At 34.8% G+C, this 15,304-nt stretch overlaps 1 protein-coding gene across 6 annotated transcripts in view; it reads right to left on the bottom strand.

The window, feature by feature from the left end:
- Positions 1-8,632, bottom strand: part of LOC115209094 (thyroid receptor-interacting protein 11) — a 149,490-nt gene extending 140,858 nt beyond the window's left edge. For 4 of the 6 annotated variants that reach the window (XM_036501186.1, XM_036501187.1, XM_036501183.1 and 1 more), the window contains exon 1: positions 8,575-8,627. In XM_036501186.1, the coding sequence (XP_036357079.1) occupies positions 8,575-8,612 (38 nt within the window). In that variant the 5' untranslated portion in view covers positions 8,613-8,627. Of the gene's footprint in view, positions 1-7,628; positions 7,812-8,574 lie in introns of those variants that run through there. The other 2 variants (XM_036501182.1, XM_036501185.1) reach the window with 2 other exon arrangements.
- Positions 8,633-15,304: the final 6,672 nt, after the last annotated feature.

Genomic DNA, 15,304 nt, shown 5'->3' on the forward strand with positions numbered 1-15,304 from the left:
TAGGATAGGTACATTTCAGATTCAATGACTGGTGCAAGAGTATTATTATCATCTGCAATAATGGCAGATTAAAAAGTAACAAAAGAGCTAAAGCATAATTAATTAGGAAAGAAATTAGATGAGAAGCAGTTCAGGTTTGTGTTAGGAGAGAATACCACCAATGCTCCCTTTCAAGTGACACAACTGGAGAAGTTTGTAGCTCAGATTAAGCCATTACACCTAGCATTCATCAACGTGAAAGCCTTTGATATGATATCATATCTTGTAGTTTGTTGGCTGATGAGAAAATTAGGTAAATGAATAGCGCTGTTAGCAGCAAGGTGAGAATTGGTAATAATTTCAACAAGGAATTTGGTCTGCAAGCTGGTGTTCTTCAAGACTTGATTCTCAACTTCCATCTATTTATTATAGTTCTCCAAGTCATGACACAGAGTTTAAAACTCTGTAAGACTCCTGTATATCAATGACTGGATCACATAATTGAATATGCCACTAATTTAGGAAAAAAAATATATGTGGAATCCAAGCTTCAATTCAAGAAGCGTCAAAGTACACCTAACAAAGACAAAAAGAAAAAAGGCAGAAACTTAGTGCAATCTGGAAAGTGGGCATGCTCAATAAGTAGAAAAGGAGAATGTACAAATTTCATGTGTTGTATCCAATGAAAAGTACAGGTGCATAAACGATGAACTGGGATCACAGGCAGGTTTATGGTGAATGAAGTCATAATATGCACCAAATGCATAAGTGTAGTTAATAGTAAGAACATCTATGAAATAAATTCTTTCTAATTGGTGTAAATAGTAAATAACATAGATGGATTGAAGGAGAGGATGAATAGATAGAAGGAATGTATGAAGGTAAATATCAGAAAGAAGACAATGGTGGAAAGTTGTAAAACATGCAGTGAGGTGGATAGAACAGGAAAGTGGTCATGTGCAGTCTGCAGAAGGGGTGTTGAAGTAAACTTCATTAACTATACAATACAACTGGGTGAATTGATCAAAACTATAGTGATATAAGAAGGCCATGTCTAATGTTGTGAAGAGAAACAAGTTGAGATAACTGGATCATGTACTGAGGAAGGATGAAAGTGACTAAAAGAGAGAAGGAAACAAGTGTGGAAGTAATGAAAAAGGAAAACCAAGAACAACATGGTAAAAGATGATGATGAGGAAATGAGGCTGGTCAGAAGGGATGCAGAGGGCAGGACAAAATGAAGAAGACTCTCATGAAGCCGTCAAGGTTAACTAACTGTTTTAGCAGGGAAAATGACATCAAAATGATGATTGCTGATGTTGATTAGAGAGATCCATAGAAGTAGTTGGTAGTTTCTCTTACCTAGGGTGTTATAAAAAAACAGTAGAAAGTGGGATGCTCTGAAAGCCCAGCAACCAAAATAAAGACAAACTGGAAAAAGTTTAGGATGCTATTATTTCTACAACACTGTTTCACAAAGTCAGATCAATGCAAGGATTTGTTGAGGCAGATATTCTATGACTAAAGCCCTTCTTGTTGCCAACCTTTACATGTTCCTATGTAAGTAATATTTCACCAAACTGGACGTCATTCACTTACAACAATCATGTGATGTTAAGACAACACACACACACATTTACATATACATACACAACAGATTCCAATTAGTTTCTGCCTACAAAATCCACTCATATGGATTTGGTCAGCCTGGGACTATAGTAGAAGATACTTGCCCAAGGTACCACACAGCGGCACTGAACCAAGTGGTCGAAAAACAACTTTCTTAACAACACAGCTACACCTCTGCTTGTGTATGTAAATACACATACTAGCATTATCATTTTAACATTCACTTTTTCATGCTTACATGGGTCGTGCAGTTATTTTTTGAGGCAGATTTTCTACAGCCAGATGGCCTTATCTATTTTCAAGCAAAGTAATATTTACCCATTAGCAGAATACTGGAAATGAATGGCATTCATTTACAGCAATCACATGATGTGCAGACAAGGAGACACAAACACACAACAGGCTTCTTTCAGTTTCCTTGCACCAAATCTAATCACAAAGCAGTGCAGTAGGACTGAACCCAAAACCCTGTGGTTAGGAAGCAAACTTCTTAACCACTCAACCACACCTGCATCTACCTTACACACACACATATACTTTGGCAAAATTCCTAAAACACAGATATTAGGATATTTCTGTGCAGACAATAACATAATACACTGAAAACACCATTACTGTATGCAATGCCATGGTGGGTACACATGTAAACAGGGTTAGAAATGAGGATGTAGAAGAAATTCTAAACTGCTTTGAGAACTATTAGTCTGCTTAGTAGAATATAATAAAATGTACTAGCCAGTGGGTGTTAGAAACTATCAAAAAAGAACTAACTGGTGTGTTGCTTGCTGCCAACTCAAGATTACATCATTTGTTTATTATATAACACCTAAATACGTAACTAAACCAGGTACAAGCCAATGAAGGAAACTAGACAAATCACCCCTAAGTCACACTCTTACAATCTCACAAATGGAAGGCCACATTAGATATGGGATTGTTGGGGAAATGAAGGTAAAACTATAGTTTGGTGCCCCACCTCGACTCTATAAAATGCATAGTTTCTTGAAATACGTTTTCGAGGGTGTAGATTACGATTATTGCTGATAAAATTACAATAATAATAATAATAATAAATAAATAAAAGTAAAAGAGAAATTTCTGATAATTCTCCCCTCTCCCATAAATGACATTTTGCAAAAATACGTTTTCGGGAGTGTAGATTACATAATGTTGATTTTTTTCCCAACCAAATAAGAAAAACAATAAAAAGTGCTACAGTTACAGAAATTGGTGGAAACAGTGAGGGGATAATAATCCAAAACTCGTTCAATTTTCTTTTTTCTTTCAAATATTATCATTCTCACACACTCAAGAAAACGTTATCTCTAAAAATTTCGTGAAAAACATGTATTTTTCAAAAAGTTATGGGGGAAAAAAAGATGGGAGTTGAGAGAGGGAAATACCACACTAGTTATATTAAAAGGGAACCCCTTCGATTATACAAGTTTTGTCGAACAGGGGCCAGCTTTCGGTTAAACAACAATGTGGTCTACTTTTGCAGCTAGGTCAGCCCCTAAATAATTTTATTTTCACGATAGGAACAAGTTATGAAGCTATGTAGTGTCATTCACATAGTTTTATAATATACACATAATTTCACTGCTGTCTGTTGTCCTGTCGGAGTACCATCTTTTAGAATATAAAAATAAGTTGAGTTGGATCGGATTTGAACTCAAACTCTTAAAAGGATGTAACTAAATACAAACTATTTTTGTTCGACGTTCTATCGATTCTGTCACCAATTCATATAACCTAGTTTATGTACATACAACATTGACACTTACATCCAAGTGTCTGGAATGATGCTTCTATACATTCGTTCAATCTATGATATTTAGAGTGACTATAGGAATGTCAAATCAATAATGGATACTAAAAAAAACTCTCATTTCTGATAAGTAAGCACGAAAGAAGAGATAGAGAGATTAAAACGAAACAATATAGGTATGAATTATCTCAGTAGACTCAACACACAAGCAAATAATTCCATATCAACAAACTGAAACATTATATATGATATTCACATACACAAAATAAACCAAAGATTCAGTACAGTTTTCTTACACTACTACAGATTCGATTTAAATCAATACTACGTTCTGGTGTTTGATTTTTGTTTTCTTCAGAAAAAGCAAGGAAGATATAAGGAAACAAAATCCAAATTCCATCTCTCAAATATTAAACAACGACGTAGAAGACATTTGTCCAAACAGAATAAGACGCAGTAAAATATACCGAAACAATATTAAGGGGGGGGGGGCTATCGAAGAACCAAACCATCGTTTTGTATGGTGTGTATATATATATATATATATATATATATATATAATATATATATATATATATATATACACACACACACATATACATACATACACACAGCAATGTGTTCCATCAAGGACACGATTTTATGTTATTAATATGCAAACGTTGAATTAGCTAAACAGCATATCTTGGTTCCATTCACATCTTGTATATATTATATAGAATATAAATCAAGCCTTTATTTTATCGATAGTATTCGAACTCAGAACTAAAGCGAATATCGTAAAATGTTGTCCGATTTCCTAACGATTCTACAAAACTACCTACCACTTAACCATTGTTTTCTGATATAGGCGCTAAGGCCTCGGATTCAAGGGATGGGTATCGTCGAATGTGTTGACCTTAGTACTTCGTTGGTACTTTTAACACTGGCACAGTTTTACCTTAAGATTTGATGGGTAATTTATGTTATCTGCTCTGATAGAAATTGAACATAGAATGTAATCTAGTAATTTTCAACACTTTCGCTATCCTTTACTCCCCCAGCTTCGTGTATTTTGTCATTTACCTTCTCGCTCCCATACAGAAATATATAGTAAATAGTACATATATCAAGCAACAAAATTTGTTACACTTTCGTTATAATCCCTCTGTCGCTATCTAAAGGTATGTTTGACTCCTTTTAGCATACAAAAGATTGATTTGTTCGAGGGACTTATTTGTTTCGTATGTTTAGCTTTTTTTTCTACGGTCTAATTCAGATACCGCCAAGGCCGGTTTCACCTTTCACCTTTTCAGGGCTGAACAAATTAATAGCCTTTCATGAATCTAATTGTGGCCCAGTATTATTACAAATGGAAATAAGCTTGCTTAGAGAATAATCGTTTTGTTGATATAACAAATAATATACTTTACTTTCTTTGGGGTTTATTAAACCATATCATATTTATTAGGATAAATTATATGTTTAATATCACAACAGCTTCACGCCATTGTCAATGTCACATCTATCTTTGCAATGTCTTTCCCTGCGAGGCGAGTCAGCCACCCAGCAGTTAATTCTATTTCACTTGCCTTGTTAATGCTTTAAAAGCCTCCTCGTGTCAATTCGTTTCTTATAAATAAATCTAAGGTATCATCTTGATATCATTACATATTCTACCCGTAGCTGTTATTAATATCACAACCAATGATAGGAGATATCACACATCTCTCCAATATCGTTTCGAATGAACAGATGCACGTTCACGATACATCAAATAAACAAAATATTGTGATACCAAATTCTTTCTGAGGAGGATTAGCAACAAAAATAAAAAGGCTTATCACAAAACATACAACTAGATTTGTAGAAAAAATTTTTTTAGAAACACACACACATCGAGAATTTCCTAGAGAGATACAACAATACAAATGAAGAATTATAGAAAGGGATGGACTGAAAAATTTACAATAAATCGTAAAAATGAACAGGCGACGTCAATTTTTTGCACATGATCTGCGTTTGACAATAGAAAGGATAATTCCATGAAGTAACTGGGTGGTTAGAAGAAATGGGAAGAAAGAGAGCAAAGCAAAGACAGAAACAAGTCATATCTTGGAGAACTTTTGTGCAGGATCTGCAGAAGGGAGTAAGATAGAGCGAAAGTAACAGTAACCAGTAAGCGCGCGCGCACTTTCTATCTATCAATCAACCGCACAGATATACATATATATATTGTGAAATCTCATGTTCGCACACTATGTTAAGATAAGGTTATAATTTAAAGCGAGTTTAATTACAGACAATGGAACATTTAATTTACGGATGTTGCAGTGACTCTATACTGAAAGTAGAGTAAAATTTATTTTGAATATCAAGTTGACTGAGATTTCACATTATATATATGTGTGTGTGTGTGTGTGGAAAATAGGGATGAAAACATCCAATCTTTCATTGACAATTGTATATCTCCATTTTCCATTCATGTAATATACATACACACACACAGAGATAACATGCATTAATGTAGACAAGTACAGCGCGCGCGCACAATGTATGTATTACACACACAGAGATGTAATTTTTATACGCTGGATCTGGAAGACGCAGTGCTGATGGTCTTCGCAAGCACTCCAAAACCGGCAAGATTATTTCTGCTCATGGTCCGCGTAAACAGTTGAAACAGCCAGAAGAAAAAAAAAACATAAACAGGGAAGAAATCCCAGATGGTTGACAATATGAGAATATGGTCTAGACGAAGTGGTTAGTACGGATTTGAGGGGGGACACACCCAGCATGGTTGAAGGAGGGGGGGAAGAGACCAATGAGTCGGGAGTGTCTGAATTGAAGTGGCACAAGATCAAACCAGCTCCGAAGAACACAAACCATAATTACTGTAGCTGCAAAAAAAGAAGAGGAGACGGCACGTTTAGGAGTTTAGACACGTTTGTGAATGATTGTATGCTAATAAACGGGTAGTTTTCCCTTGGATGTAGCTCTAGCTACACTAAGGATGCTTTCGCCAAGGAGATCTTATGATCGTGGGACCTAACATTTAGAGTCACCATATGCGCACACACATACATTATGTGTGTGTAGGTGCTATGAATATGTATCGTTATCTTCATAAGGATTTTTCTTGTATAACAAATGTTTCTTTGGTAGGAAAGCTGAATTGAGTGTTTTCAATACGGGAATTCAAACGATGCTGCTATATTTATTCGTGCATGATGCGAAAAATCTAATTCAAAAAATATCAGGGTCATTGTGCTCGTGTTTTTAGCTACAAAAATCGGAATTGCATTATATTCGAGATTGTATTGTTATAGAAAAAAAACGGTAAGTGGAACGAAGATAAATAATAACCGTCTTTTTGCTAGGCACTGTGCCTCTAGGAGCACATCATACAATTCGTTGAGGTAATTTTGCTATTTCTAAATGTTTGAAGGGACTAGAAGCCTCTGTCCTTGGCTTGTATACATTAGCCGAGTCAAAATAAAAGATAACCCATATGCCAACGAAGGAAACTGGATTGATGGAAAACAGCAACCATATCTTCAAATCACATCCTAGAGTCTTTAAAAGATAAAGAACACATTGGACAATTTAGTTTCTCAAATATGAAAAAGACGAGGTGATCACGATTAGAACGTCTTTGATAATAGATCTACTCAATCAGGGATGACCTGGGGTTTTACAACAACATAACTCTAAAGTTGATTCGAAGTTAAGAGACTGAAAGATAATCTAAGAGAGACAGTGAGAGTTGTATTTATGCCTGTGTATGTACATGATGTATTCAAATGTGTATGTACATACACACACATGTGTATATAAGCATGGCAAAATTTAAGAGAGATGCTGAAGTGTGAAAAGACATCAAGCAATACAAGTATATATGTGTGAGTTAATAAATCGTATTCATTAGTGAAGGATGGAAGAGTCATACATGAAAGGATCAAAAGTTAAAAACACCAAATCTGTTGATCTTGAAGAGAAACAACACCATAGGAAAAAGTTTGCGAAAAGTCGGCTAAGATTTTAAATAAGAATTATAATTATAAAAGACTGCGATTTGTAGATCGCCAGTGTAAACGGAAGAACTAAAATGTCAATAAAATAAAAACAACTGGACTTTAAATAGTAGTAGAGAGGAAAAGGAAGCGAGAAGAGGAACTGATGAAAATTTCTCAGAAATGCAAAGATTTGGGTATTTTCAAACCCCAAAACAAACTGTAACGGATTCTATTATAATCGAAGGATTAGAACCTACCTGACTTCCATGGTAAATCAGTGCTTATGTGAACAATCTAAATAATTAAAAATTTGGTCGGGGTATCTGTAGGACCCCCTTCGAATAAATCACTTATGTAGCGCATCATTGCTACCAAGTTGTAACGGACACTTTCCAAATTTCCGCCATTACTTACGGGGTTAGTTTTAATTATGAGAGAGGGAGGGAGGGAAGGTTGCACATGCGCAGTCGGCGTAAAACGACTTTCGGTTATCTTTTCCCTCTCTCTATGTTTCTTACTATTTCTTTTGTTTACTCCCTCGCTCTCTTCGCTGTCCCCTCTCCGTCTCTGTCTCTCTCTCTCTTTCTGTTCAGCATCCAACCAATTCCTTTCACATAAACACCATTTCTCTCCATCAGTTACTCATGTATTTCTTCACCAACCTTTGTTCACCCTCCTCTTGTCTACATTTTTGTTGGCACAAGTTTTCTTTCTCTTATGATTCCTAAATTAATCACTCTCTCTTTCTCTTTAATTTATTTTGCACTTTCTTCATAGCTTCTCTTACTCTCAACTTCAGCCTACTTCATTTAATACACACACACGTCTCATCAATTTATAAAAAAAATATTCCTTAGTTTCACGCCATTCTCTTTGATTTAACCAGATCTTTCTCGTTCTCTTTTCCTCTCACTTTTATCTAATTAAGTTATTTCGACGCTCTTCTTCCCCTCCAGTTTCAATCCGTCTGCTTGAATTAACTATTTCTTCACAATCTATCTTTCTACTTGTGTCTGTTCATCCACGTTCACAAAAGTCTTAGAAATAATCTCAACACCTTATCATTATTTAATTTAACTTCTAAATTTTTCCCTTACTTTCTGTCTCTATTTTCTTTTTTTAAAAAAAGAGGGTCTTTTTAACCAAAGATGACACAGATGAAAATAAAGAAAAACATAACAAAACATTTATTTCAATTTTTACCGTCTAAATCCAGACTTGTATTTTCGACTAATCTTCATGCCGTTCCTTACTCTCTGATTTCACCATTCCACGTTTCTTTAAATAAAAAATATTGATATTCAAAACTTTTTTTTATTTTGTTCGAGTAATTTTTTAAATATACATATCATTTTCCAATACTTCGTTGACATTTAAAATTCAGCGTAATCGTATTAATAAACAATTGTAAATGTAAGTCTCTCTCTCTCTCTCTCTCTATATATATATATATATATATATAGAGGGGTGTGTGTATATGAATATATGTGTATATATATATGTGTGTGTGTGTGTATGTATATATATATATATATACACACACGTGTGTGTGTGTATAGACAGACAGGCAGACATAGGTAGATAGATAGAGAGAGAGATAATGTGAGAGCGTGTTCAAAACAATCCCGTATTCTAGTTTCATTTTCAAGTTCTTTTTATTCTTTTCATAATTCCTCGCTGGCATGTGTTGTTATCTCAAGAAAGTTTAGAAACGTTAATGTTCGAAACAATCAGTAAGAAACACGAAGTGTGTGTGACAAAGAGAGAGAGAAAGGGTTATGTGTGTATGACCAATGTCATATTAATTTTTTTTAGATGGATGATTGAAGGAGGTTTGTCAAACTTATGTTTTTTTAATGTATTTCTTGAAAAATGAGAAAAAAAAAACGAATATTTCAAGCTAATTCAAAACAGTTTTATCATAACCTGTCAATCACATGCTGTTAACCTCCACATTGACAAGCCAAACAGCTGCGACCTTAATTCTGACTTCTTGATGCAGAGTTCAAATGTCAAAAGGAATTTGGCATTTCATTCTTTAAACAGGTGCTAATGAATGACCACAAATCTACATATTACCAGCTATTCCTAGAAATTGTGGTGCCTAAACTAAGAATGAGGACATAAACACTGAGAATAAACTTATCTAATCTTTACTGAAAAAGTGCATGTCCAGAAATTTGTTGCTCCCTTGTACTATTTGTTGATGATATTTCCATCTCGGGTTATTCTGCCATGATTGACTTTGTTTTTCATCCTTTTAAGATCAATAAAATAAGTACCAGTGGTCGATGTAATTGACTGTTACCCTCCCCACAAAATTTCAGACCTTGTACCTATAGTGGAAAGGATATTTTAGCTACAGGTCAGCCCTGATTGAACAAACTAACCCTTTAGCATTTAAACCGGCCATATCCGGCCAAAAGTATTCTACCCTTTTTATGTTCAAACTGACCAGATCTGGTCTCTCACACCAACCCTACAATATCATCTTAAAAATTAACAGCTACCTCATCAAAATCTCATAGCTACAAGGTAATGCATGATTAATTCAAAACAATATGGATGGAAAGGCATTAATTTTGGCAGAATAATGCGAACACTAAAGGGCTAATGATCAAAACTATTTCAGCAGTGACCATTCTCTGATATCTTGAATGTACAAAAGGAACGCATGCCCACCACTATTATATTTAGAGCACCATGTAGATTATCATATTCCAGTCTGCTTCCAGTGGTCAAGTAACTCTTATACTAAATAGTATTATTAGTTATGAAATACAGTGCAAATGTAGAAATTACTAGTTCTCTGTAACTTAATGCAATAAAGTGTACCCTGATTATCTGTTCTGGTTACGCATCCAATACGCAGTTTCAAACTGTTATAATGGTGAAACATATGTAGGAACTAATAATATAGACTTGTGTTCATCTTAATTTCTCATATATATGTAGAGAGTCTGTGTTTTCCAAACTGGAGGCGATCACATTTCTCCACAGGAATGATGTTCTAACAAGCATTAATGAACGTGATGATCTTACATGTGATGAATGTGGAATTGGCAACCATCATGCATGTATGTATGTATGTATGTACGTATGTACATATGTACGTATGTATGTATGTACGTACGTATGTATGTATGAATGTATGTATGTATGTATGTATATGTAGAGAGAGAGTGTGTCATTTGACCTGCTAGAAATAGTTATCTAACTGCACTCAAATCATACTCTGCTACCTTAAAAAGAAGACACATTGAATAATGTATTCCTGCTTACTATATATCTGGAAAAAAGATAAAGTTGTTATGGTTTCAATGCCTTTGACTATAGGTCAGCTTGACCAGAACTAACTTAGGGGTTAAGCAACAACAATCTTCACCCACCATTATTCTACAACCACAGTACCAATAGACAAGGCTAAGGATATTGCCCATATAATTCAAGCTTAAAAGAAAAAACATAAAACAAATTTATATTATCTACTTCCAATCTTCCAATTTTCTATTCTGTCACTCTTCATTTCAATAATGTTCCTCAGAATAATTTTTGAAGTTTTTTTTTTTTCTGTTTGTATGACAGCAACACCTGTTTTGTAAGATTAATGTTTTGTTTCTTGTTCTTTTTTCTTTTTTATTATAATTATGTTTATCAATTATTTTCATACAATTTGTTATCTTTATAGTTTTTGATAATGCTTTGACTTTGGATATATGAATATATAAATATATATAAACATATTTTTCATATACATACACAAGTGCACATGCACACACACATACACAAACAAACCATACACTCTGTCAAGTAGTCACATATACGCATTCACAAAAATGTGTTTGAATTAGCTTCATCTACAAATTATTCTACACACCTCCACTATAAATTTGTTTCAAGAGCTCTTAGGTCTTACACTAAAAAAAAAAAAAGAGTGAAACATAAATTGTAGGTAGGTATATATATCAGGTCATCCCATAAGTTCTGTCCAAAGCTTGAATAAAGAAAACAAGTGATCAAATGTTATATTTAATTGAAATTTAATCATCAACGTACTTTCCCTGATTATCTATAACTTCCTTCCATCTATTTACAAGCTTTTTAATCCCATCAATGTAAAACTCATTTGGTTTCAAAGCGAAGAACTCTGAAATGTCAGTTTCGACCTTCTCCTGGCTTGCGAAAGTTATGTCCCCTAAATGATTCTGTAAACTACGAAACAAATGGTAGTCTGAAGAAGCAAGGTCGGGAGAATAAGGTGGATGAGGAATTTTTTCCCAACCAAGTTCTTCAATCAGTGTGGGGTTGTGCATCACTCCTTTTTGATTCACTAAAGCGGGTCTTTTTTTCTTCAAAGCTTGGTTCAAATGCTCTAATTGTTGACAGTAGACTTGAACATTGATTGTTGCATTAGGTGGTAACAATTCAGAGTAAATTACTCCTTTGCAATCCCACCAGACAGAGAGAAGAACCTTTTTCTCATGAAGTTCCCTTCTTGGTTGTGGTTGAGCTTTTTCCCTTTTACTAAGCCACTGTTTTACGATGCTTAACATTTCGATAGAAGATCTATTTTTCCTCACCAATCACAAATCTATCCAAAAAGGGTGAAATTAGTTTGCGAGAATGGAGAGAAGAGCAGATGTCAACTCAGGATTTGCGGTTGCTTTTGGACAATTCATGAGGCTCCCATTTTTCAAGTTTAGGAACCTTTCCAAGTTGTTGATAATGCAGGATTTTCTTCAAGTAATGCTTCTAGAAGCTTATATCATCAAACTCAACTGGACGTCCTGTTTGATCTTCATCGTCAAGGCTGAAATCTCCACTTTTGAATTTTGCAAACCATCTTCTGCAAGTTCTTTCATTCAAGCATTCTTTCCCATAAACTGAGTGTATGTTTTGAGTTGCTTTGGCTGCAGAGTTTCCTTTATTGTACTCATAAAGCATTATGTGCCTCAAATGCTCTTTGGCTACTTCCATGTTAGAAAGGGTTTTAATCAAGGAAATTTTAATTCTATTATTCTGTAAAATAATATTTAATTCCATTAGACATTCTAAAATACTATTAAATTACATTTAATTTTAAAAAAGATAAAAACGGACAGAACTTATGAGATGACCTGATATATATACAGGTGCACACACTCATACATACACACATGCACAAACACCCCCCACATACACACACACAGCATATTCATATGTATATTTGTGTGTATTTGTCTGTTTAAAACTATGAATACATTGAGCTAAACCCTACTCAAAGTGAAGATTACATATAAAAAGAGCTTATCTCTAGTTTATATATGAAATAGGAAGATATTTTAAATTACACTCACAGATAGGATGCTAGCATTATTTTCAGTAACTCATCAGCTGTACTAGGATCTAATTTTCAGCTCTGAATGGATGAACTGTGTATGGTTAAATACATACATGCCCTTCTAAGTCTTAGATCTTTTGAGTTGGAGTTCAGCCTAACTGGTATAATATAGCATCATCATCAGCAGCAGTTGCAGCAGTAGCAGCAGCCGCAGTAGCAGTAACACCACCATCACGATTGTTGTCCTGATTCTCTATATCAGTGCTCTGCAACCTTTTTTTATTTGTGGCATTCTTATACACCTGAACTAAAAATATAACTAAAAGTAAAGGGGGAAAAAAATATATCCAGGTTACACTGTGGCACACCTAGCATTGTTTCGTAGTACACTAGTGTGCCACAATATATTGGTTGGGGAGTACTGCACTATATCAGTCATGGGCAATCAGCAGCCCACTGGACTTTCTGAATGGCACACCAACAAAGAATTACCTTGAAAGTTTCTTTTAGTAGTGTGGCTCATTTGATGATAAGCCATTTCTCATGGCCTGCTTTTCAACAAAGATTGTCTATGCTTGCTCTTTACTGATATTCAACCTGCTACAAATAGCAGTCAAGTCTCCCTCAATTTGTATCCTATAGGCACAGGAGTGGCTGTGTGGTAAGTAGCTTACTTACCAACCACATGGTTCCAGGTTCAGTCCCACTGCATGACATCTTGGGCAAGTGTCTTCTGCTATAGCCCTGGGCCGACAAATGCCTTGTGAGTGGATTTGGTAGACGGAAACTGAAAGAAGCTTGTCGTATATATGTATATATATATGTATGTGTGTGTATATGTTTGTGTGTCTGTGTTTGTCCCCCTAGCATTGCTTGACAACCGATGCTGGTGTGTTTACGTCCCCGTCTCTTAGCAGTTCGGCAAAAGAGACCGATAGAATAAGTACTGGGCTTACAAAGAATAAGTCCCGGGGTCGATTTGCTCGACTAAAGGCGGTGCTCCAGCATGGCCACAGTCAAATGACTAAAACAAGTAAAAGAGTAAAGAGAAAGAAAGAGTATTGTCTTAAAAAATAAAAACAGAATGAATAATTTAGTCCTACATACAGTATGCTTTAGGTGGGATGGCCATGGTTGAAAAGCATTTGAACACAGATCTGCTCAGCTTAGATAAACTTCAGGCTGAACAACAAAAACCAGTTATTGTCATCATGGTGGTCATCATCATTTCACTACACTACCATGAGTGGAGAGATCTGTAATACAACATATTTCCATTCATTCGGTTTTTGTGAACTTTAACCTTCTTCTCAGATCTGATATCATTGTTTCTTTCTCTGCTATGGTCTATCACAGATACCTTCTATTGTTAACTCACAACACTCATATTCAATAAACAATAGCAGCTTATTTTATACATTTTTATTACACATCCCTCTCAGCATAGTTATCGCACCAGTGTTTTTTAATACCCAGCTAATAAGCCAGGAAGGGAATCGCTTTCTGGATGCTTGCCTGCTAGAAATAGCAGTCGAATTTCTTTCAAATTGTACCCAACCATCTTTTTTAAAATACAGAACCAATTAAATAATGTTATCTTAGAAACACTTTCTAGAAGAAAAAATTAGATTGGATTGTTAAGCCTGGAATTCCTTTCAAAATAAGTTTACTCAAGTGGGGTTGATCTGGAGCTAAAAAAAAAATAGAATCCATTTTATCTGTTTACTTATGCTAAGTATTAGATATGAAAGATATACTGAGCTTATTATATACAGTGTTCAGGTGCACTACAACTTGTTGAGAAAGGGTGAAAGTGGGAACAGGAAGCAGCCATAAATAAAATAAAGAAAGATAACCACAAAAGCTAGAAATACATGCATTGTATACAAAATAGAACACAAAAGAAAAGAGTAAAGTGAACAGTGAAAGAACAGAGGGGCAAAGGTATGTACTGTCATAGAGGTCAGCTGCCCAGCAAATATAAATATCTCTTTGAAAATCAAAGGAAAAGAGGATATCTATGGACAACTACTTCAAAATCTCCAGCTTCTGTATCCAGACTATGTATTCATATTCATATCAATAATAAATAGGTTTTGTTAGTAAATGCTTAAAAGAGAACCTGGGTGAACTGGGATTTTCAGAAAGAGAAATCAACAGGCTAATTCGTACATAACAAGTGCAATCTGTGAGTGGAACAGTAGAATAATGCAAGACTTTTCTCAAGTTCCAATTGTGAATTTGTCTGTGTTAACTACTTCCCAAAGATGGAGCCTTGCATCTTTGTTGGATAAACCATAAAATGTCAGGAGGTATGAGAGATAAATATAATTATTATTTAACCACTTGACAACCCTAAAATTACAGCTGTAATCCTAATGATATCAAGTGGTTAAGTAAATATATCCACCTCTCATATCTCCTGTCTTTTTATGGCTTATGTACTCCTCATGAAATAATTTCATCATCAGATTTCCAGACTTTCAGCTGTATGGAACTCTGCATTATGCTCCTCTGTATTAGATTACTACATGGTCTGTTAGCCAAGTCCATTAGAAGAGCTTTTTGTGAAAGATACATGATTCTATGAATCCATATATTACACTACAAATG

Source organism: Octopus sinensis, linkage group LG3 (genome assembly GCF_006345805.1).
Source record: "Octopus sinensis linkage group LG3, ASM634580v1, whole genome shotgun sequence".
NCBI lineage: Eukaryota > Metazoa > Mollusca > Cephalopoda > Octopoda > Octopodidae > Octopus > Octopus sinensis.